Source organism: Cyrtonyx montezumae, unplaced genomic scaffold (assembly GCF_038088225.1).
Source record: "Cyrtonyx montezumae isolate F1298 unplaced genomic scaffold, pur_monq_1.0 scaffold_3, whole genome shotgun sequence".
NCBI classification, from domain to species: domain Eukaryota; kingdom Metazoa; phylum Chordata; class Aves; order Galliformes; family Odontophoridae; genus Cyrtonyx; species Cyrtonyx montezumae.
This window is the reverse complement of record NW_027072034.1, coordinates 132,361,708-132,387,573: the sequence shown is the minus strand read 5'-3', so window position 1 is coordinate 132,387,573 and position 25,866 is coordinate 132,361,708. Positions and strand designations below refer to the sequence as shown.

At 38.8% G+C, this 25,866-nt stretch overlaps 1 protein-coding gene across 1 annotated transcript; it reads right to left on the bottom strand.

The window, feature by feature from the left end:
* Window positions 1–601: 601 nt before the first annotated feature.
* GXYLT1 (glucoside xylosyltransferase 1) lies at window positions 602–25,493 on the bottom strand. The gene is made up of 8 exons (XM_065743411.1): window positions 25,312–25,493; window positions 18,177–18,269; window positions 12,026–12,200; window positions 11,010–11,135; window positions 9,957–10,208; window positions 4,458–4,581; window positions 3,962–4,134; window positions 602–2,504 (listed from the first exon to the last, which is right to left on the bottom strand). Exons 1-8 carry the CDS (start codon window positions 25,491–25,493, stop codon window positions 2,343–2,345), a joined length of 1,287 nt encoding a protein of 428 aa, XP_065599483.1. The 3' UTR covers window positions 602–2,342.
* Between the last annotated feature and the right edge of the window lie 373 nt (window positions 25,494–25,866).

Here is a 25,866-nt window from a genome sequence, read left to right as displayed (position 1 = left end):
CTGGCTTCTGCCAGAGTAATTCATTTTCCAGTCCCCTTTAACTGTCTCCGAAGGTTTTAAAAGGCAGGTCATCTTTAGAAACTTCAGAAATAGCTGTGATGGAATTGAAACAAAATTCAAAACCAACACACACTCTGGAGAGTTACTTAATGTAAGCTACTCAGCACTTCTGGTCCTTTTTTTGATGTTTTCTAAAGCATTCATGTGTGTTATATGGAAACAGAGATGAGGGTGAGAGGCTTGAAAATTTATAATCTGAACATTTACAAAAGACTATGGCATAACACAGTATATCCCAGTGTTTATAATATGCTAGATAAATGTCTCTCAAAATAAGCATGTAAGAACTCTTATTCTATGATTAGTTTCATTATTAACCTTTTTGTTCTAATGCCTCATACTGAAATGTAATTGGAAGTGTTGCTAATATTCATGTTACATTTATTTTCCAGAATGGTTCACTGTGCCCCCGCATGCACACGCCATACTAAAAACCAATTCCAAACAGAACATTTCTCAAGACAAACAGAAAAGAAACAAGCCAAGGGAAAGAATTTATAAACACAGATTATATAGGTAAAAAAAAAAAAACCCTGATGACGAATTGGTATAAAATTTGTATTTATGTACAAAAATAATGCATTGCATACTGTTAAATTAGTCAATAACAGTATTCACCTTCACAGAGATTTCTAGATTCTCAGACTTCAAAAGGTTACAAATAACAAGGAAAACAAACGAAATACATGTGAGGCAGACTTTCTATTCAGCATTCCATACGTTTACACCCTGAGCCAGCAGGGAGTTAGGTGCAGAACACAAACTCTGCTTACAATGGAGAACATTTCTGTACTGCTAAAGCTTACATGGAGCTGAGATTCCAAGCCAGTCTGCCTTTGTCAAAGAAAGAGCCATAAAAATTCAGCTTCTAAAATGGAGCTGGGATGAAGGCGCAAGTCAGCAAGTACATCCTCCAAGGTTCATCACACAGAAACTCTTCTGGAATCTGAAAACTCACTTTATAAAGGCTTCATCTCAGGTTATCAGAGTTCAATTCAAGTACACTTACACATACGTGTAATACCATGCATGTTTAAATAATATTTTACCGTAACATCAGAAGTCAGTCTTCTTTTTTGTATTTCTCTTTGAAAAAAAATTGCCTTGCATAAACAGAACTTTTTTTTTTTTCACCAAGATACCTACAGAAAGCTAAATCCTCAACTGTTGTAAATTGCTAGCACCCTATCAGTATTAATATAATCATGCAGCCTAGGGTCTGGCCCAAAACCATTTTAAAACCATGACATTAAAAACAAAACAAAAAAAACCCCATGACAACGTGATATATTCTCTAAAGAAAACATCAAAAACATCCAATATGCAGTCTGATGAAACATCAGAACTTTTACTACAGATCTTCAATTTTAGGTACTAAATACTCTATAATAATCATCATGTAATGATTCTTAGTAAGAAAATACAGAGCCAGCTTTCCACCATCCACCACTTTTTTTTTCTCCTTCCACAACACCCTATAAAGCTGCAAATCTTTTTTATTTTTATTTTTTAAGTATTCTATGAAAAATACATTCATACTGAATTGTTGCAAAAATACAGAACCCCAACTCAACTATATCATTTGGGCTCAACAATATTGAAACAAATGCTGGTATTTTAAAAAAGTCTCACTACCTATAGATGGAAAACTAGTATTCTCATACTAGCTATTCATTTAAAAGAAAACTGTATTTATAGTGTGTAGTTTACATCTAAGATAAGCACAACAAGATTGTCAAAACAGTCACCCAATATGTGTAAGAGATGAACGCTTAAAGGCACATACAGATTGTCAATGACTATCTCGTATTTCTTTGAAAACAGAGTATTTTCTGCACTTGTAAACAACTTTGTGATCACACCATTAAAGTGAGGTTAGTGCTGCTGACTCAGTTATTGCTACATTCACAGTTTAGAAGAATTTTAGACAACGAGGTACACTTCCAAATAGAGCCGTCTTCATTTCTCCCTTGTTTGTTTCATCATTAGGGACAAGTGAATTACGTAGACTAAACCTACTGAGCACGAAAATCAGTAGCATCTAAATCATGAGATCCACAGTAGCAGTGATTAACCTTCAAAAGAGGAAAAAGTCACCTTTGCAGGAAAAAAAAAAAAAAAGAGTTCCTGTTCTTCATTACGTGAATATTTTCTTCATTCTTATGTAGGCTAGTAAACTTTTATCTGGGCATGTTAACAGCCAATTCAAGAGTACTTATTTTTTTGCACTTTTGGACCAGTACATTAACTCAGTCTCTTGATTTAAGAGCTTGTAGTTTGAATCAACTTCCCTTTGATCTTCTGACAGACAAGTCTCTTATGCTTTTTTTCAGCTGCTTTATGAACACTTCGTATACTCTCCCACAGTATGTATGCACTGTTTTCTGTAGTTCCAGTTCGAGGGGCTGCAACAGTGAATGAACCAGATCATCTCCAAATGAACACTGAAAAGAGTATAAGAAAAGAAGATTTAATGTCAATAATACAAGACTGACATTCATTACTATTCAGAGTTACTAAATAATTTTATTAAAACGGCTCTGAACATCATGTTTATTTTTTATAAATTACGGAATGTTTTCAAGAAAATAACTGGTAAATTACATCATAAACACTTTCAATAATATGCCTAACACGAATTTTTGTTTTTTTTTTAAATAAGCAAATGAACGTAGCCAGAGAAGCATGTGGGAAATTTAAAATTACTTTTTTTTTTATTCAAAAATTACCAATTTTAAATGATTTCTGGTTATTTCTTTGTTGACCAGTAACTTTCCTGAATGACATAAAACCTTTAAGGAATACAACTCTTTACAATCAATATCATAAAATAACAACATGAGAAGTAAGTAGTACTACTGAAAGCAGAAAGCTTCATTATACTGAATGATGGTCAAGCACATACTGTGTTTAACATGGACATGAAATAAAGAAGTCATTAATATGACACTGCAATATTATTAGAAACAAATGAAAAGCCCAACAGTATTTCAGAGTAACCCAATTTTGTTCACCTTATTACCACTGGATCAGCAGAGTTTCATACACTTTCTCTGACATATACATAAAGCAAATGGGATCGTAAATAAAAAGAAGTAATTTTTTCTTCTGTTTTTGACAACACTCAAAGGAAACAAAGAAATTGTACTTTTATGGAAACACATTCGCTTTCCCTGCAGTGTATTCTCAGACCCCCAAAAGTACTTTTTCTCATTTTTATATCCAAATGACAACATGTAATAAAGCACCATTAAAATATACTATTGATTTTTGAAGGTTATATGCATACCATAGTCTGCTACATTAAAATGTGCACCAGTGCTACATTTTACAGCACTTCAGTGAGTGTACCAATGTGGTGATAAATAGTTTATTAGATGACTTATTTGCAGATGAAAAGAAGTCATTATACTTAGTACTTAAGTGAACAGCAACATATTAATACCCCGAATCTCTAGCAAAGTTCAAAACACTGCATAAAAAGTACTTCCTACCCTCCAAATCTAGCTACTATCGAATGTTAAATTGTTGCAGTAAGTATATGCAAATTCTGTGAGGAAAAACATTTTTTCTTCTTCATTTTAAAACCTCCAGGAAAGTTAAGCTTCAGTGGTCTCCACATGTTTATATGAAAGTAGCTCATAAGATGTACTAATCAAGAGGATGGAAACAGTCTTTCAAACAAACATGATGCAGCTACAGGCAGTGTTTTAGAATCATAACCTACATATAGTCTATACAACATTTCAGCTGACAGCAATCACAGAACGAATAAACTGGAAATCTATACAAACAGTAAACCAAAAACTGGTGAAAAGCCTAAAACTTACTTGAAAGGGAAACAAATTCTTTTATTGCAATAAAGACAAATTTTGCATAATTAAATACTGAACAGACTTACATTTTTTATTGCTTCATACACCGCCCTAAAAGTTGGTTGTTTATCATCATGGTAGACACCTCTGTTTCCATGAAGAATAAATATACCTTCTTCTTCAGCTTCTTTACAATTGCTTCCATAAATGCAGTGGTCAGGTCGGTAATTCCATTGGCAAGGAAAGATATACAGACTTTCTGTGCAGAAAAAAAAAAAAAGAGAATTTGATTAAGGATCAAAATTGTTTCAGGAGATGCATTCATATTTCTCATTTTATATTAATACTGCTTCAGGAATTCCTCTAAGTTGTTTTAAAACTTAACAACAAATCAAACTCTAGGACACTTCTATTTTGCTGATCAATGTAAAAAACATTTCTTAGAAAAGGAAAAGAAAACAAGCATAAAAAGTCTACTGAATTCTTCCACTGAAAAGTTTGCTGAATTATTTTTACGGATTTCTGAACATCATACAAAACATCAGCTTTGTCACGTTAGATTTCAGATCAATGTGGATTTACCTGGATTGTGAAAAAACATAATGTTCAACAGATCCTGATCACCCCACGTTATGTTTAACTTGTACTTCTTCAGCAGAGGCATAAGAAGTTCTCCCCACCGTAACCGGACTGTTGTCATATCATTCTGTTAGACCAAACAAAGCAAAAGATTTACCCATTCAGGTTAACTATGCTTATGAAGAAGGAAATGCCCTACAGAATCACAACACTTACTTTTCAAAGCCACACATCTCAAACGCTTTGAGCACATACATTCCTATAAAAAAATGCACTGAGGGAAAATATGGCTATGGACATTCCCAATGTGCTTTATTTCTTATTTAATTATCTTATGATACACAAAATGATATGCATCTCCTTTTCCTGCCATACTGAATTGTCCTCAAGATTTCCTTTTAAAACGTCTTCTAAGAAATACCAACTTGTTTTTTTATCTTACTGGTTTTTGTACAGCGGTAGAATTCAATACAAAAACAGATTGTGATCGATGTGCGCCAAGTACATTGGCACTGCTTAAACTTCCACACTTCAAGCCATTTCTTGTTCTTCATCAAAAAACTGAGAGCATACACAGGTTTAAAAGTCATCTTAAAAAATTGATCGATAGAAAATTAATTATTTAATATTCTCAAACACACACAGATAAAAGGATTAGCTATAAAGTAAGGCACAAAACCACATACATTCTTCAAAAGTTTTTCAAAGTATTTTCCTCGAGTTTAATTAATTAATTTATTTATTTTACTTCCACAGTAAAGGCACAACTTTTCACTAGCAAAATGCAGCATGACGAAACCAACAAACTGTTGCTTATTTCCCAAATTCTTGATTAAGCAAAATTACAGTTCACAGGAAAAAGAGAAGTTCTTCTAAGGCTTGGCTGAAGAGATGCTGCTTGGAGTAAGCTGGCCTGTGCTGAACTCCACCTTACCACAAAGAGGTTATTATGTGCATAACAGTCACATATATTCTAAAGCTATTTTCTTATCTTTATACCACATTTAAGCTCAACTAGAACAGAGAAGGAGCAAGGTTGCTCACTCTGTGCCTTCTATTTTAGTTCAGAGAAAGAGGATGTAATAATAAGACAGCCCGAAGAGAGAAAACTCCTGAGCAAGTATAGGATTAGCCTCTTTCTTATCAACCAAGTTAAAAAAAACCAAAAAACTATTAAAACTTCAGCATTGTTGGGATTACCAACATTACCACCACATTACAGAACAGAAAAGATTACCTGGGGTACAATATTCAGTTTCAGAACTACAGTATCAAAAGCTTTCCCCTACAAGCTTTCCTCTAACAAACTAGAAAGTACATACAGCAACAGCTCTGTTTTTAGTCTTTCCTCAAATCAAGTCACCCATCAAGTATGGAAGGCTTTTGGAATGGAAGATTAAAAAAAAAGATGAAATACAATCACTTTTCAGACAGAAATTAATATAAAAAAAAAGATCTATAGCTTATATTATGTAAGAAGCCAAACTGAACGATACCACAGTCCCTTCTGGCCTTAAAAATTTATGACTATGGCTGCTTCCAAGTATTTGACAAGATCAGGCGTGAGAAATGCACAAGAGAATTCTTCTCTAGCAAGAATTATAATTAGGCTCAGTGCAATGTGATTAAACAGAAGAAGATACAGGCTAAAACCTTCCAAAAAGCAAATCAGTTAGACCGAAGCACTACGTATAAAGATCACTGCCTCACCTGGACTTTGCCATCCACAAAATACTGATCAAAGGTTCAAAGTTGTACTTGACGCTAAGAATCAGGAATGGTGAGCTAATTTAATTCTGTTATTATGTTAATCATAGTAAGAGAGTATAAAGAAATAAAACATAAAAATAATTTTTAAAGATTTAGAGCAACGCATAAATACATTACCTTAAATTGTCAGAACCATTCATTCATATAATTTTCATTTAGCTTGCATAGTTATTTAATAACACCGAAATAAGGAGTATATCCCAAGGAGATAAAAAGCAGGTAACAGCATACATCACATTGCCATATGTCCAGAAGCAATACTACTTGACAAATAGTGCTATTAGATTTAGGAATTGGAAATTCTAATGTTTCAATAACCTTTGCATAAATAAAGAAGTTATATATTAATTTATTAGCACTGATGTACAGCGAAGCCAGCGTAGGCATCACCACATAAGAAAATTGCTTAAATTTCTTGAATTTTATAACCTCGTTCTACAAAATTCTACTTTAACTTGTAGTGAGGTCAGTGAGAAACAGAGCGCTCAAGTTCAATCCAAACTGACAGAAGAATTACTTTTCAAAAGTTACTCAGGTGAGTATAAAAGAATTAACTATTGTTATCATTAGAAGATTCTAAAATATAAACCACATTTCAAATATCCAACAAATTACAAACACAAAGAGTCACACAATATTAACTCTTCCATCCCTGAAATATTCTTGCATATTTTACATTCCCATTCTTAACTGCTGCTTTGCAAAGAAAATGACAGTCAGGCACTATCCATCTGAAGTTTCTTTATCACTTTTAGCCTTATCTTCAGCTATGCATTGTGAGATAATCACACTTCACTCATGTGCATGCATGTGTATATAAGCAGCACATTTATCTGAACTGTATGTATGCACACAGACTCATAAAACACCCAAAATAGAAATAAGACAGTAGAACCAGGAAATACTAGACACCATAGGCAAGTAGCTAGGATGCTAAAATGAATAGAGAGTTCTAAGAAGACTGAGTTTAGAAAAACTAGGATAATTAAGTGAATAAAAGATGACATAATCCTGGACTGAGACATTAAACTGTATCTTTTCAGCTACCTAGGTGAGCACTGGATAGTAGAAAATCTTTTAGCACCACTGGCTAGTGAGTTCAGTTCTTCTCTTTTTTTTTTTTTTTTGTTATTCATCTTCTGGTTTCTTGTAGCTTTCACAAATCAAGCAAGATGCTTAAAGGTCTCGAGCAACAAAGTCTTCAATTTTAGTCCAAAGAAACTACAATAGAGAAAGAAGCCACATATTCAAACCTATCATATTGGAAAAATATCCTACCTCCAGGTAGGGCCTCACAAGGGCAGAGTGGGACAACCACCTCCCTCTCTGCTTTGGCCACTCCTCTTTTGATGCAGCCCAGGATATGGTTTGTTTTCTGGGCTGCAAGCACACAGTTGGCTCATGCTCAGTTTTTCATCCACCAGATATCAGAAGTCCTTCTCCATAGGGCTGCTCTCAAGGAGTTCTCCCTGTCTGCACTTGTATGTGGGATTGCCTTGATCCAAGTGCAACACCTTACACCTGTTGTTGCTGGCAAGGGGTATTAGTACAGATCTTACCCCTGAATTTAGTTTCTGTCTCTTCTAAAGGCTCCTTTGCTATCAGTAACAAGCAAAGCCATACACTCAGGCCTACTGTGTATAGTCTTAACTCCACCAAATCCTTTTCAAAGTTTTGCTGCACAGCCTACAATTTTTCAGACCACTCATTTCCTCCTTAAATGTTCCCAGGCTTCAATACCTTTGACAAGAAAGAAAAATGACTGAGCACTGTCATACTTAAGTTTCAGGAGTAGACCTCTCTCTCTCTCGATATCTTCAAGCCATTCCTACTGAGCTGAGCATGCCACCACCAAGTCTGATAGCACAGGACACTTCCCCAGAGCGCTCAGCAGGTTGTAGCACTAAGTCAGCAGCATGCGTTACAAATCACGAGGCAGTGCTCCTCCTGAAACAATTCTCAGCCTTCCAATACCAAAAAATATTCATGGATACAGAAGTTGGACGTCAGCAATTAGGTCTAAAGTGAAGTCTTAGCAAGTCAGCCACTTTGGAGAGTGTTATCTATCCCTACAAATTCACAGCTTGAACAAATAGCAAATATTGCACTTGTCAGGCATGTACAGTAAGAGGTAAAACAGGAAAAGTAAAATTTCATAACAGATCTCTGATGAGCACTTTGAGAGCTCACTAAGAACTGCAACCGCTGCCATCGTACCAGAAACTGATGGATTAGTTTCATGGAAATAAGGTCAAATACCCCAGCAGTTTTGTTTTTGTGTCTCTCCCTACATATTTTACAGCAGCTGCTCCAAAAGTAATGCCTCCTATTCTATTCTGTTGGCCCTCAACATCACAGGCAGACATTGGTGGTACAGCAGTAAAGGTTGAACCCTCCTGCCCACATCTCATTGCATTTTGTCACTGTGAGACAGACAGTAGCACAGGAGCAGTCTGACAAAGTAGTGTCTGACACGGAAGTGCAAATGATACAAAGGTGTGTCATTTAATTCCTCCATGCAAAAGAAAACTGTGTTCACTGACATGCATCAGCTCTTGTTGAACATTTACGGAGACCAAACAGTGGATGTGAGCACAGTGGCACATTTTAGCAGTAGTGACAGTGCTACTGCCTCTTCCAAGGGTTTTGATGAGCATGGCATGCAGCCTCCTGCTGATGAAAATGCATAGCTAATGGTAGTGACTACGTTGAAAAGTACGGTTTTGTTGCTGAGAATTTGCTCTACCAAGCACAGTTATTATACTCACTGTATCTGTTGTAGTTCCCACAGAAATATATAGGAGGCATTACTTTTGGAGGGACGTATGTATAGGCAGCCCAAGACAATTCCTTCTCACTGAGTGCACCCCATGCAAGCCGTAAGGTTGGACAGCCATTCACTAGATGGTCTTAGAGGTCTTTTCTAACTCTAATGATTCTATGATTCTAACCTTGTTGTCCTTCTTAAGGTGTACCTTCCCCTAGTTTTTAACTGCATGACTGTTTTCCCTAACCAGACTTCCTCCCATTTCCATCCAGTTTTGTTCTCACGGTTGATATTTGTTTTTTGGATGGTAGGTTGTGGGTTTTTTTAAGTGTAAAGTAATACAGTATCATGATTACGCAATACTGCTTTTGTACTTGTGTTTCAAGTATACAGGAAAAAATCTATGAAGCAAAGACCACTTCTTGTACTGGACACGTTGCTTTAGCAAGTATTTACATGATGTAGTTATCTCTCTACAGAAATTAAGAATGCAAAGTAAATTGAAGGTACTTCAATCAATTACCATCTGATTAAACTTTCAAAGATCAAAATTTAGAGATGGTACAGTTAAAATACTAAATGTTTTAGCACCACCTCCTGGTCATATTACTACATACACATATCCTTAAAGTCAGTTTACAGTACACAAACTGAAAGCTTTGCACTGAAGAAAACTAGTGAACTATCTACTACACAAATGTAATTTAAAGCATCAAATTGTATCCAGTCACATGATATTCCAGGAAAAAAAAACAAAAACAATCAAGCAGACTTACAAATCACAAGTTTCAAATCTTTAGATACCGCTTTAAGCACAGCTTCTTTTTAGATCACTGCTCCAGTTACTAGAGAAGTATCTGTCCCAGATGACTTTGGGATGAAAAACACAATCCCAGATGAATTTGAAACGGGACTGGAATTAAAAGCTGTACGCAAACAAACCGCAATAAGCACACCATACATACCTTGAAATACTTTCTTCTGATACGTGTCATATTCATTAACATGACTCCGGAGTTTATTCCGGTCACTCCGTAATAGGGATGGCGAGCAAAGCGATTGTACCACCCGATACGAGGCTCCTCATGCTCCGGTGCCATTGCAGCAATTTGTGTGGAGTTGAACTTTCTCAGAAAAGACCAAATATCATCAACGGGTCTCAAAAACAGTATGTCAGTATCAACATACAACAGCGAGTCCACGTCTTTGAGGATTAACTGTGAGGGAAAAGAAGTTTGAAACCAAACTTAACTCACAGAGCTTCCCTTAATAAAACAGAAACTACAGCAATTTGTACTTGCAATGTATTTTTGATGCATACAAATCAATTTAGACTGTCAGTCTGTAGAGTCAGAAAACTTCTTATTCCCTCTTCTCTTTTTGGAGAATTTCTGCAGACCAAAACACATGTTTGACACAGAGCAGTAACACAACGGTGACAATGTTTGTACTTTATATCCTGGGTCTCCTCAGGAAAAAGACTGTGAAACACTGCAACAACAGAACCTTCCAACTTCTGGCCTTTCCCTTGCTTTGATATACAACTAACCAAACACAACAAGCTGAGTGCAAGGAAACCCTAAAACTAACAGTATCTGGGAGATGGCAGCCACTGCTACAATTCATCTAGTATGCAGTATGATTACTAAAGACTTAGATGAGCAAATAAAAGGCTGCACAAAACACTCTGGTAACAATAGGCTATTTCTTGTTTCATCCCTCTCAGATCCTTGCAAGTAGGAAACTTTCCACATAAATGAGATGTGGGATAAATCCTTATCTCTGAGAGGATGTCATAAGTAACCTACAGTAATCATCAGAGATATAATCACACAATGAAGCAACTGAGAAAAGGAATTGTATTCCAGGGTGTATTACCTGTAAACTTAAAGGTTTTTTTTTTTTAGGATGTCACAAGTGACTTTTAGGAACAGTGGTTCTTTATTTAAAACTAAGCAGAAATAATATTAGCAAAGTGCCTGATGCTTCTGTATCATCTTGTAATGGAATAAACTTACTGGCAAGAATAGCCTTTGTGAAGCACATGGTTTAAACAACTTCTTCCATTCTTTCTCAGCCTCTGATGGAAATGTTATTGGATATAATGTGTAATTAACTTTTCCTTCATATGGGAAGTGATCAAGCTAGATGAAAAGAAGAGATCACAAAATATTACAAGTTCAATTTTAAAGGGAATCATACCCCATTTAAATTAATAACTGAACACAACTGCAACACCTCTCTTCCAAAGCAGAAATGTTTCCCAAACTACAAAAATCTGTCAATTACTCAAAATACTTATGCAAAAAGTGGCCTCTGCAGGACACCATGAAGAAAACAGCAGATCACATGCATAAGAGCAAGTAAAATCCACTAGTATTTACAGAAAGTAGATACATCAGACATTAACTAATTCCCACGGAGAAAACGTCAGTTAAGTCTTTTCCTATTTAAAATAACCTTATCTAATTTTGCCACAATTACATAAAGTATGACATTATGAGCACAAAAATAGCAAATCTTTCTAAAGGTAAATACCAGACAGCTTCTCATACCATCACTCCAGCCAATGCTATATCCATTAACTGGAAGTTGATAAAATTAGACATAACCACATCCACCATCTTCACAGAATGAGGTTTCCCTTTGCTTAGACAAAATAAAGCTGACTCAAAGTAACCACAAGGATAAAAAAGCACAGATCTTCCTTTTTTTTTTCCTGTAAAATCAACTGCACTCAAGCTCATCCATAAAACTGGTTTGTGGTCAGAACATCAGGTTTGTATTTAACGGTTTTGAGGTGACAAATGATGAAGTTTGAGTCTGCCTTTATGAAAAGCTTCAACATCAGCAACTGGCATTTCTTTAAAGGGAAAAAAAAGATCTCCACCCAACACTAGGAAAGGCTTGTATACTACCTTAGACCTCGTTACTTCTGCCACTGTATCTAACTAACACCCAAGTAGTGGAGAAATTATTGAGTATTACTTCAGTTGTACTACACATTTATTAAATAAATGTTTTGGGTACTTACTATGTCTTTGAAGCTCTTATGTAATTGATCCTCAGCAAAAATATGAAACTGGAGAGGTTTGATGCTGAAGACAATGGCCGACCTCAACATAGTAACAGTTTCCTCCAGTCTTTCACCACAGGCAACCACTGCAAGATGCATTGTCTCAGAAGGCTGTGTTTTCATATAATTGTATCTGATATAAAAAAGATTTTTCATTTGACATAATTCCTAGCACAAGCTTAAACAGAAGTTCTATTTTCTGCAGAATGCAATTTAACAAAATAACCAAAAACAGACACTTTAAACAGAACATACAAAACAACTGCATTACACTTCATACGTACTTAAGTTAAACATGAATTACTCTCTTATCCACTCCCATGAGGATAGAAGAGATACACAGAAACTAGACCAAGCAAACAAAAAAAGTTTTCCTTAGTAATCTTACTACTTTTTACTAGCAAAGAATTCCATCAAAATAGCCAGACTGCATTAAGCTGCATCAAAATGCAACAGGCTGACATCACTTCAGGTCTATATGAGTTGCTAAATTTTCTCCCTTTTCACTATACTCTTAGTACAGACAGATAAATATGATATATATGGTAGAGGTAGTAACAAAAGTGAAATATCTCTACTTTTAGAAAATTTCATTAACAAATGTTTTTGAGTGATTCACTTGTACTTTGTCCGTTCTCTGCTCCAGTACATTCTTACTTCAAAACCATGCTTCATAGCTTCTCCTAAGCACTGGCAAAATGCAGAAAGGTTTGCCCCATCCTGCAGGTGTGCAACACGGTTTGGAAGGTGGGGAAGCTAGGAGCTCAAGTGACTGCGTGGGATGTCCTCGTGCTCCCAGCGGTGCTGAGAAATCCCTCAGACATCCCATTCACATGCACTGCCCACATCGCTGGGCTAAAGCACTGCAAGGTACAGGGCTTGGGAAGTCATTCCTCCCTTGTCCAACACTTACAGTGGAAAGTGCCTGCCACGTATTAAACAAGGTATATTATTTCATTACTTCAACACAACAGGCTAGATTTATCATCAGGTAAATACCATTAGCTTGGTAGCAAACACTACAGGCATACTAGATCTACAACTGTTTTATTTTGTTTGGATTTCAAATACTTAACGAGTAAGAAAAGCTGTCAAAGGTTTTAAGTGTATGACAGCTCAAAGCCAACCTTTGTAACAATATCCTACACTTGAGCTATTCACATCAGACTTAGGGAAGAGAAGGGCTAATCAAACTAAGAGCATCTGAAGCTCTCACAATGTCCCAAGTTATGAAAACAAAGAATTCTCAAAAGTCAGAAAAGACTTTCCCAAACTAGCAACAGTAGCAACTAGCAACAGAAATACCCATTCTTAGACAACAGCCAAAGATAGAGACACTCCAAAACACAAATTAACAGATCTGATTCCTAGCACATAATCTCTATTTAATTTACACAACTAAAACGTATACACCTTTTCCTATAAATAAGCACAATGTACCATGTAAACATGCCTTTTTTCTTTAAATTATGGAATATCAACACGTATTATTTGAGTTCAGGAATCTGAGAGAGATAAAACTTCAGTTAGAGCATATAGTCAATACTAATTCAAGGTTTGGGACTGTATTAAGAATTACATGAACGAACGACCTCACAAGATAGTATTTACAGCCAAAGTTGGACATCTAAATGAAGATGCTGGTATATGAGATCGTCTAAGCTTCCATTAAAACTCACAGACCTGATGGGAGGCAATGGAGCCCAGACAACAATTAATCTTACTTTGAAGTACACACCCAGGGCTTGATTCAATTGTTTTAACATAATGCCTCTTAAATCCGCTCCAAAATAGCTCACCCTGACCTCCAGGAGCCAGTCCTGAAGGACAGGGTATCTCAAAGACTGTGTTACATCTGTTAGGCCTATGCAGATGGCAAGGATACCCTCGTGCTTCTCTATTAACATCAGCCAGCTACTTAGCAGCTTCCTGGCTAGTCACCTGGGTCACAATATTCTCTTTCAATTTTAATGACACTTTAAACCCACTTGGCACAAACACAAACACAGACATTCTGAAGATTCAATCCACAGACTAAACCCTTTCAAGTCCTGCAGCAAAACCTAAAATATGAGTTCTTTTAAAAAGAGTAAAAAAACCAACCCAAAACATAACCTTTAAATATAACTGAGCCATGCCCATGCAGATCATTATACCTAATCTAAACATTATACATGTAGTAAGCAGCTGATGCAAAGCAAGCGGAATGTGATGAGGGGTAGCTGAAATCCACAAATAAATACACCACTGCAGACTGAACAAGCTGCAAGCAGCAGATTAGCCTCATCACTAATCTACTGCAAAGGGAATTACAGTAATTAAGCCCTGAAGTCATGAGAGCCTGCACTGATATTGCAAGGTCATGTGATAAATAATGGCACTACCTACACAAACTGCATAGCTGAAAGCCAAGTTCCTGAACCACACGTAACACACAGCTTGCCATGAATAAAGTACGATGAATATTATACCAAAGCAGCCCTAAAACACAACACTGAGGTTCAAAGACTATTTTTCTACATCTCATCACATTGCAAATAAAAGAATGCTTCAAGCCACACAAGAATGTCTGCTGTAATGCTTTTGCAGTCACTTCGCCCACATCTAATCTATTTCATGAGCTTATGACCTCATGAGTTTGATTTTCTTAAATCTCTGCTTAAAAATGATTTTTTCAGCTCTGAAAAAAATGCATGAAAAGGTAAAAGTTGCTTACATTCAGACAAAGAGCAAACAAGAACCTGTTGAAAATGTGTTCTCTTTTTCATTAAAAAAAGTTAGCAAGCAACATTATCAGTGCAAATATTTTCCCTATGTAAGTTTTCTAATAATTAACATGGAAAAGTTCAAGGAGGGTAGATTTAGGTTAGATATAAGGAAACAATCTTTTACAGTGAGGGTGGTGAGGCACTGGAACAGGTTGCCCAATGACGTGGATGATGCCTCGTCCCTGGTGACTTTCAAGGTCAGCCTGGATCAGGCCCTTAGCAACCTGATCTAGCTGTGCTGTCCCTGTTCATCACAGAGGAGTTGGACTAGTTGGCCTTCAGAGGTCCCTTCCAACTCTAAGGATTCTAGGATGCTATGAAAATGCAAACTGTGTTTTTTAAGAATATGCAGGACAAACAATTTTGTACAAGCAACCTGTATCGTTCCAAATCTGCCACCATTGCATGTCTCAGAAGATCAAATGGTAGATATGTAAATAGAATACAGATGGTTTACTTATCACACTTTTTCTTCTTTTACTGCTTTGTGCTTGATCTAAATCAATGGAACAATAAGGAAACTAATCCAGCAGCCTTTACTCACTAGGGAAAAAAAAAAAAGAGTGAGAAGGCAGCAAAGCCTGCACTGATTAAAATGCAACTGGGAAATCATACCCACAATTACAAAAAGTAGGATCAAGGTAACTACTAAAATTATCTGCGTCTGGAAGTAATGAAAATTCTAGTTTTTACTCAACTTAATTTTCTACTACAGCATTGAATTAAAAACATACAAAATAAGCTCTGATTAAGCCTAAGTACGCTAATGATACCACTGCATGTAATGTCTAAATGTCATCTGTTCAATTACAGACTCAATTGGTAGATTAGCCTGAAGTTACAATATATTAGTCATTCAAAAATCTGCTACAGAAGTTGGAAGTACAGAAGCTGGGTACAGAACAGCCCCATGATCCTTCTCGCATACAGCATAGGTAACAAATCTTAAACAGATTAACTGAAAGAGACAACATCCATATAAAACATTACTAGAATCATCACCTGATGATGAGTGGTCAGGTGCTGGAATGGGCTGCCCAGGGAGCTGCTGGAGTCAGCATCCCTGGAGGTATTCAAGAAACACCTAGATGTTGTACTGAGGGACAAGGTTTAGTGGGAAATACTGATAGCAGGTAGACAGTTGGACTGAGCGACCTTGGGGGTCTTTTCCAGCCTTGGTGATTCTATGAACTGCTTAGAGCTCAGTGGTGGCAAGCAAGGTTGAATGAGCCATAGCATGAGACAGACTGAGCTCTTCTGAACACCTCTCCCTAGAATTTCCAACAAGCACCAGCATAACATATGGGGATTCACTTAATGTATTGATTATATAATAGTTATTTCAGAAACATGAAATGATTAATTTGAGCATCATCACAATCTCAGCCACTTACAGCATTATTAATAGAATAACATAGATTAATGAACACACAAAGGAACCACATAGTGTCTCTCTAATTCTGGTTCCAAGTTCCCATTACTTAACTTGGGCCTGGCAGAAGATCTGTAAGTTTTTTTGCTGCTTTGATGTGTTAAAATGTTTATAGAGCGTTTATGGGTATCATATGGGCAAAGGGATCAGAAGGCCATGGGACACACTCCTATTTCAGCACTGCACAACAGTTACACTGGCCTGGCTCTCCACGAGAGAGTTTACAACTACATCCTGTCTCTCCAGAAAGCACAAGTTAAGCCCCTAAACCCCACCACAAGAGCACTGACATCACCTAGTGACAAACTCCCAAAAAGCTAACCTGAAGGGGAAAATATGTGAACTGAGTTCATCCAGACAACTAAAGGAAACTCAGATGAATGCTTGTGCCAAAGGAAGATGACACAGTGGCTGCTTAGGGCAGGGAGAAAGATTCAGCAGTCTCAGTTTATGTGGGCACCTCACTAACAGCCTAAAATCAACCTAAACCACATCTTCAATTAAATTCCTGGTAACTGATGAACTTAAAAAGTGCTTAGAGCACACAAGCAAAGGGGAATGGAGACAGATCAACGAGAGCTGCTCTGAGAGTAATGCCTCCTAATTTATTTCATTGGTCCGTAATGTCAGAGGCAGATGATGGTGTGGCAGTAGTAGAGGCTGAATCTCCCACCATCCTCCACTTAATTTTCTTGTCATGCAACAGATGGCAGCAGAGGAGCAGTCTGAAAGAATGGGGTCTGACATGGAAGTTCCTACAAAGCAAAGGCATGCCACTCAATTCCTCCATGCAGGAAAAAAAAATGCACCCACTGACATCCACCAGCCCTTGCTGAATGTTTCAGGAGACCATCAGTGGATGTGAGCACAGTGAGGCAGGGGGTAGTGCATTTCAGCAGCGGGTCACCCCCACTGGTATAGATTTTTGATTGCAGCATGCAGGCTCTTGCTTATTGCTGGTGGAAGTGCACAGCTAATGGTGGTGACTATGTTGAAAAATATCACTTTGAAGCTGAGAATTTGCTCTGTCAAATAGTGTTGTTGTGCTCTTTGTGTCTGCTATAGTTTCCATGGAAATAAATAAGAGGCATTACTTCTGGAGAGACCTACATCTATCATCATTTTCAATAGCATTTTAAGTCTTGTGAAACTACACTTTTTTTTTTCTTTTGCTTCTCACAAACAACAAAAAAGACAAAAAGGAAGAGAACCATCTCAATGGCTGTTCATTTGAATTCTAAACATAAGAAAAATGAACTTAAAGTCATATTTACGTACTGAGGAGAACTATGGGAGTTAGTGAACATACCAGTCAAGTAGCTTAAGGCTTTTTCAACTTCTTTACAAGCTACTGTTGTAATCTGACAGCATTAAGGCACGTCAAAACACATCAAAACATTTAAATGTCTTGGTAAAGATAAAACTTAAAGGATAAAGTATAAGTTTTAATGTAGTGTATTTTAAATTACATTCTAAAGTACTTGTTTCAGTAATTTTGGATGAAGTGTCCTCTCAATAATATGGAATTTTAATAAAAAAAAATCAGGGACTTTACTAAACACATCTGCCATTTTTTATTGCAAGTTACATCACGAGTACTGCTGTGCACCAATCTCCAGTAGTTTTTGAGATTGTACTCAGATAACTTTTTACCCATGTTAACAAGTCTTCATTTAAGAAAGCAACGTAAGTGTTGCAAATATATCCTTTGTAATTACACTCCTTCAATGTGTAGTGTTTGAAAGTAGAAGAGAAGGAGAAAGTCCAAAGACAACTGTAACATGCAAAATATATGTGAAGTAATCAAAATATCTTTGCTTTGTCACCTTGCTGAATAATCACAAATGCTATTATATTAGCTGCACTCGTCTGCAATCAAAACAAAGAACTATTTAATAACAGATCCTACCTAAAAGCAGCTTCCCAAAAGCAGTTCACTCCACAAACATCAGAGGGCAGCATCCAATAGGAATTCCAGAAAGATACAGACAAATTCTTACACCTAACAGGATAAGACAAAAATATTCTATATAAATGTTACTGATTATACGACAAAGTTAAAAGGATTATTTTGTAGCTCAAACATAATTTGATCAGTTAATTACCTGGCAGAAGGCTCACTACATAATGGAGCTTGGCTAATATAAAAGAGGAGGTACCAATCAGGAAGGATTCTTTTAAGGGAGTATAGTCCAATCCTTTCAGCCATTCCTCTCTACTTATTTTCAGAGTGAGAGAAACAAAGGGGCAAGGATTTCTGAAGGTCATTCTATGTTCCCTGTTTAGTGCAAGTCTATAGAGTGAAAGGCAACACATAAAGCTGGACGGATCCCTCACCACTGCAGCATCTCTGTCTACCTCAAGCAGAGAAGTAGGAACTTTACACATTCAAGTGTATATTGTCCATTTAAACACAATCCCTACTGACCCACGACTATTCAGTGCAAACCTGCAAAACACCAGTTAGTTCAACTGTTTCATTACAAAAGGTTACTGCAATACAGAAATAATCACCTCATCTGGCAAGTTTTCCTTCTCTATGCTAATATCAAGACCAGCCATTTGTTCACTTGTGTTACACTAACAGCTACAAAGGTGTGCTAGTCTGCTATTACATTTTATACAAGAATATCATAGGAAATATTTTAAAAGAGCAATAGAAGCACGTGTTCTGAGGTTTCGGTGAGGGAATCACCATCATCACTTAAAATCTTAAGCAGACGTGGAATAGTACAAAGAGTGCACACTCCTGAGTGATTTCCTATGCTTCATTGCTATGCCCTGGTAACATCATACCAATGGTGTTTATGTTTGTTAAAAGCAAGTACTCACGAAGCAAATATGTGCAAGAAGGGAAAACACAGAAAAAGCTGACAATGGGAAGCTTAAAGGCCACAGCTCAGAACTGCACTGGAAGTTTGTTATTGTGAGTTTGAAATGAATCAGCACTACCTTGGTTGGGTTACCTGATACCCAGACAGGCCAATGCTTTTTGAAAATCACACTTAAAAAGATTACTGCGATAAAAAACGGCAAACTGTATCTTTTTTTTTCTTGCCACTACAGAAAAATGACCTGAAAAGCATTCAGAACCATCACACAAAGCCTCATTAACTGTTGGCAGGGTGGGTTCCTTGGTAGAGATCACAGGAAATCCTCATATCCTGTGGATACATGTGCTGGCAAGATTATTGGAATCATTCAGTCTCATGGCAATAGAATGACTGCCACAAATAAACTACAAACAAAGGAGGTTAATGTAGACTGTGACTTCTTTGTTTTTTAATTTTACTGGGGAAAGTCAGTGGTATAAAGCTATAAATTCTCTCTGCCTGAATTCATCCTTAGGGCTTTTGAAATTAAAAAAAAAAAAAAATACAGCAACCATTTCATGGCACCAATCTGAAGAACAATCTTTATGATCTTCAGTGCACACCTTTTTGTAGTAACTGCTTCTCATTATTCTGAGGAGAAATTAGTAGACTCTCAAAAACAGTATTCTGCTTTGGAAGATTACTGTATTAATATTATTACATGGATTCTTCTTCCAGCTGTCACAAGTGCTGTTTTATTTAGCAGCCCTGAGCTACTTCCTTACCCACACTACCATGGCAAAAGGCAAACCAGAATCAATGCCAAAGTGCTTTCTCTGCCACATTAGGCCTTTCCAATATCCCATTTAGCATTATGACAAGGCTGTCAGCCTTGGATTTCATTCACAAATTCTGCTTGTCTGAAACAGAAGCATTACAGAGATGCACGCATGATTTAGCAAATGTTAAGACTTGTTTCCTGCAAACAGAAGCCTCTCTCGACTCATCACACACTGCCATGTGCCTACAGCCTCCACAGTGGACTAAGAGACTCAAATTGAGAGATTACAGAACCACAGAGTAGCCCGGGTTGGAAGGGACCTCAGGGATCATGAATCTCCAACTCCCCTGCCACAGGCAGGGCCATTGCATTTTTTTGGTATTCACAGGAAAATCAATCAGAAATTATATTCATGAAGCTTTGGTTTATATATATATTTTATTTCATTTAAGAGCAAGAATAATACATGGAGAGCTTCAGGGAAATGACCAAAGATAAGGAAAGCAAAGCATCAAGGTGAAGTGAGAGTGCAAACACAGAAAGAGGAGGGTTCAGTGACACAAACAGCCTGTCAATTAGTATAACTGGCCGTGTTGTGAGCCTGATCACCAGGCTCCTTAATAAACATTAAGGCTGTATTCCTGGGTGAAGGAATTCTTTTATTTTGTGTGCACGTGCATGCACAGAAGTCTAAGAGGCAGCCTCAAATCACAGGGGGCTATTTGTCTGTGGTGCCAGAAAACTGGGAGTCCTGACATGAGTGTACACACAGCACAAGTATGCACACTGGGGCATTGTCACTAGTGAGTCCCTAGCCAGATTCATCAATAGGCAGGGTCATAGGCTTGGCAGCCAGGTAACAGAAGCTGTAAGGCTGAGTCAGATTGCACAGAACTCAAAGTGTGAGACAGCTGCTGAAAAAGCCAGGAGGTCCCAGCCAGCTCCAAAAGTCACTGTGTCTAAATGTTTAGAGGTTGACAAATGATACGGTCACGTGCCTGGAACCAGCCAAGCAAAACACAAATCTTCAGGAAGCAACTTTGAGATCAGGCAGCCTAGCTGCCAGACAGTCTAAGGCTAGTGACTGGAGGGATCCACAGCCTGACATCTGTGCATGCGTATGTATATTGTGGAGCTCTGAGTACCAACAAGCAAAGCAGAGCTGCAAGCCTTACGGGTGTGCATGTCCACATCAGCAGCAGGAAAGAGACCAAAGGGTCAAGACCAGCTCCTGAACAGACCAAGCATCTATGGCCAGTTACTGGAAGGACATACAATGACTGTATTTAGGTACTTTTTACTAAGAGGCTTCCATCAGCCAGAGGAGGGAATAGGATCAGGCCACCTGTGCTGACTGTGTTTCCACAAGTGCTCTTTCTCTGTGGCCAGCCACACGTGTACGTATGCAGTGTGGGTTTGAGTCCCTGCTGGGAATAAGTGCTGAGCTTTGCTACTGGCTGCCCCCAGGGATGGGAGCTGCAGCAGCCAGCCTTCCACCATACTGCCATGTTGGACAAGTCCTAACATCAACCACTGCCAAAAATAGCAGAACAAAGAAATAGAGAGTTTTAAAGAACATTGGATCTGTGTCAATTCAAGGTACCTCTCCTTTAAGACAGCAAGTCATTTAAGACTTCTAGAGAGTAATTTAGCTTCAACAACAAAAAAAAAGAATAATAAAACCTTCAGTTTATATAGACACAGTGAAAGTGCCTATATTATGATCTGAGAAGAAAGATTTGGGACAATTCAAAATTTATCTGCAAAATAGATAGCAATGCATTACTCACACTAAGACTGAGGCACCATGCACAAGCAACATAAGCTCCAACCATAAGGAGTCTCCCAGCAATTAGAGATTAAAAAAAAAAAATCCTTTTGTTAAGTACACTAGTGAGCTAACTGTTAAGGGAGATCATGGCTTTCATCCATGCTTTCCAGACCAGAAGCTGTCTTTCATCTACTGTAACCTCACAGAACTTAGCAGCATGTCCACTCAGGGTTGCAATCACCTAACTTGGGTTATGACTGCTGTCCTGCTGTCAGCAGTGCACTAACAAGCTAAATCTAATCAACAGCAAGCATCAACTAACCCACAGAGACTGCTGCTGCAAAACAGGAAGGCCATGTTTTTATTTCCTTCCTGTTCATACACACAGGAGCAAAAAGTTAGGAAATAACGAGTTTCCCAATTCAACACCGAGACACACTGAGAAGTCCTGATTCTTCTGAACAGCTTTTCCTGAACTTATTCCCTGTTTCAATGTATTTGAACAGAAAAGCGACAGCTTTGCTAAACAGGAGATAGAAGAACCATAATTTAATGTTAAACGTGCAACACAGGACAATGCTGGCAACATCCCACTGACTATAACATGTCTGTGTAACATAACAATTGTTAGTCAACTTTGCCATTGGACAAACTCAGCTGATTTTTTTTCTTTTTAACTAACTTCCAGCTTCAAATTATTCTACACTTCACCCTTCTAAAAGTTTTCTTCACGTTCTGAAATGTTTATAGACCATTCCTTAAGGCACAAGAGTAGCTGAGGACAGTCTGGTGAAACTGCTGGCTAAGCTCTCACACAGCCCAAAGTACCTGCCTACCTACTGCCACCATCCTACTCTGCTGCCTAAGCCTGCAGGAACACTTCTTACACTTTCCCATACACTAAAATCCACTTACCTCTCTCCCTTTGCCAGTCTTGTCACAGAGAAAGAATCAGATATAGTCTGGTATCAGTTACGTATCACAGAACAGTGACAGCTACATACATACACAGAACACTGGTTGCTGCATGAAAATGTTAAGAGTACAGAGGGAAAATGTTTAACTTCTTTTTCTTTAATAGGGTCAAGTTAATTGACCTTGCTGAATTCATGGAGCTAATTACTGAAGCTTTCCTGCTCTTTTTCATAAACGTGCCTTCAGAACAGCACTCCTCTTGGACCTGAATGGAAAGATGGAGATTATTTGCTTTACTGAAGTGGCAATATTGTTCAAATTAACCAAAGATTCACTTCTTTTAAGCACAGTTACAGTCTGCTAACTGCACGATCCAAAAGCACGTGCAGGACAGCTGACTTGAAAGGACAGCAAATACTAATAATGATATCCACTGCAAATGTGCACTTATCCGCTGTTGTTATTGTTGGGTTTTTTTTTCCCCACTTTTTCCACATCACATCCCTCATCCTCATCCATAAATGATAACAGCAAATTTTAAAAGGCTGACTTCAGATACTGGCTTTTGACCAACTTTGTATCTTCTGGATGTGGATACTTCAATACTCCCTTTCTTCAGGTTCAAATCCACTGTGCACTTAAGCCGTTACGTAGGATAGTAGGATTCATTATTTCTTCTCACACTGGAATGGAGAATCAGAAGGACAATTTACCAACAGTACTGATCATTCTTCACAGCTAAGACCCAATTTCAGGATTTACCTAAAACTCTCAAAACACTTCAGAATCATAAAATGATAGGGACCCTTACGATCAGGCAGCTCCAACCCCCTGCTATAGGCAGGGACACCTCCCTCTAGAGCAGGTTGCTCACAGCCCCACCCAGCCTGGCCTTGAGAGCTTCCAGGGAGGGGGCATTCAGAACCTCAATGGCTTGTATATTTTTTTTCGTAAGAAGCTTTGCAGCTCCTTACAGCAACTTTCAAGACACAGCTTTTAGTCTGTAGTCATCTTGCTCCTCGAGCAAACACAGCCTTTGAAACAAACACCTCATTACCGAAGTGATTACCCAGCGATCTCCCTTGAATTATCATGTTTATTGGAGGATCTTGCCTCAGCTTGTCATTCAAGTTTCAACACGGTACTTCCTTTCTAATTAAAGATTCTCTACCGAGAAGCATCAGCACTATTGTGAAATCTGGCAGGTGTGGTACTCTGAAGCTTTGTTCAAAGCTTGCACTTCTCAGGTTCACCTGCTTCTGAAAACCACCAGAAATCTAACTTTTTCCTTCCACCACAAAATACGACTGAACACCTCCTGCTTTTATGTCATATACTAAATCAGATTATTTGGGAAAAGAAAACTCTATTTGACTTAGAGAAGAAGAAAGCACTGCTGAGTGCATAAATGCCTTCAGATGATAGATACATTTGCTTCGCTAAACTGCATTTTACAGCTAACAGTAAAAACATCCGAGACACCTCCTTGCTGAGAGTTCCCACAAATGCATGAGAAACATAAAACTCCAGGAAGGATTAAAAGGTTCTCTGAACACAACTGGTTCCATAAGGCTATTACAACCCTTAAATACAGGGCACTTGAAAGATAGCAGTAAGGGGCATCAAGCAGCTTTGTGGCTGTTAAGCTCCATCTCTGTTATAGAAACAAGTATGAAAACAGAAGCATGAAATCCGACCACCACCATATACATTCATGAAGATGTGTCCATTGATTACACATGAGAACACAACATGATTCAGTACCTGAGAATAACTGAAACGAGCATCTAAAGGGAGATGGACATTCCTTCACTGCCACAGGATGGAATTTTTCCTTCAGGAGTCACTTAAACTCTCATTATAGGCCTTCAGTGGACTAAGAGCTAAGGGACTGACCGGCCCCCAAGCTTTGCACACACAATACAGAAACTCCAACATTTCACAATGTTCACCCAGAAACTTTACTTTGACATCACTTAATAGGCAAAGAATTCCCACAGATGTCCCCTGATTTTGCAAAAAAAAAGTAAAATTATGTCTCCATGGAAGTATATGCCTGTGAATTGTCTATGGAAGGTAACTTTGGAAGATAACTTCTTCAGTCTGTGAGGCTTTTGTGAATTACAGCACAGAGATATTTCTATTTCATTCCATTCTAATGTGGCAAGAAGCTTCTCGCACCTCACCGGAGTTCTCCTCCATCAGTATCTTTGAATTAGTACAAATATTAAGAAAGAAAGAAGTATTGGTTTAAATAGATTTGGTTCTTCTGCTAAGCAGGACCACGACGCACCTGAAAGTAAAGTCAAAGTTCACTAATACAACTTACGTCATGCTTCTTCCCTCCGATCCCTATTCAGAACTGATTTATTAATCATGTTAAACGATACTCGGAATCGCTAAAGCTAGCTTTTCTTTCCAGTCCCCACATTCTTTAGGAGTAGCGCAGTTCCCCAGCAGGCCGGCAGCCAGGTGCGCGCTGCCAGACCAGCATCAGCACAACGGACCGCACCGCCTGGAGCTGCACTAGGGACTTACTTAGGCCAGGCTGGCCCGGAAAGGCTCGGTCCTAATCGCTCCTACAGCTTCAGTTAGGAGAGACTGCACTCGGGCCAGAACTATTCACAAAGTTACCGAAGAAACCCTCCCAGCAGCCCAGCTCAGGGCACGGAGCAGCCCGCCCGTCCCGCACCCTCTGCAGGCCGCTCCCTCCAGTCGGGGCCCACTCGGTAGGAACGCTGGCACCCCGCGCCCCGGCCCGTACCTGCCGGCCCCCTCCTCGCCTCGGCCCGCGCTCCCCGCGGGTGCGGCCGAGTCTCGGGCCTGCCGCTGCCGGGAGCCGCCGGCCTCCTGCTCCAGGGAGAGCGCGAGCTGGCTGACGCCGTAGAGCAGCGAGCAGACGCCGCAGCTCAGGCACAGGAGCGCCACTCGCGCGAAGCGCCGCATCCTCCAACGCCGCGGCCTCGGCCCCGGCAGCGGCACCGGGCGGCGGCCGGGGCCCAACCGGCAGCGCGAGCACCGAGCGACGCGGCTAAGGAGCGAGCCCCGGCTGCGGGGGGCGGAGCGCGGGGGAGGGGCGAGCCACGAGGCGGGACGGGGAAGGGCTGCGCTTCTCTGTGCCCTTCTTTCAGGTATTTATGGATGCTGTTGAGGTTCCTCTGCTCCTTCTCCAGGCTGAGCTCACCAGTTCCTCGCGGGACAGGTGTTCCAGGCCCTTCCTCAGCCTCGTGGCCCTTCACTGGGCTAGGATGCTGTTGGCCTTCTGCGCAGCGAGGGCACAGTGGCAAAATGTGGCGACCTCAAAAGGGACGGACTCATT

Coding starts and splice junctions, on each gene's coding strand:
- GXYLT1 (XM_065743411.1), bottom strand. CDS start 25,493: ATGCGGCGCTTCGCGCGAGTGGCGCTCCTGTGCCTGAGCTGCGGCGTC. Junction 4,582..9,956: donor TCAGAAGAAAGTATTTCAAG/GTATGTATGGTG, acceptor TTGGTCTAACAG/AATGATATGACAACAGTCCG. Junction 2,505..3,961: donor TGTATGAAGCAATAAAAAAT/GTAAGTCTGTTC, acceptor TACTCTTTTCAG/TGTTCATTTGGAGATGATCT.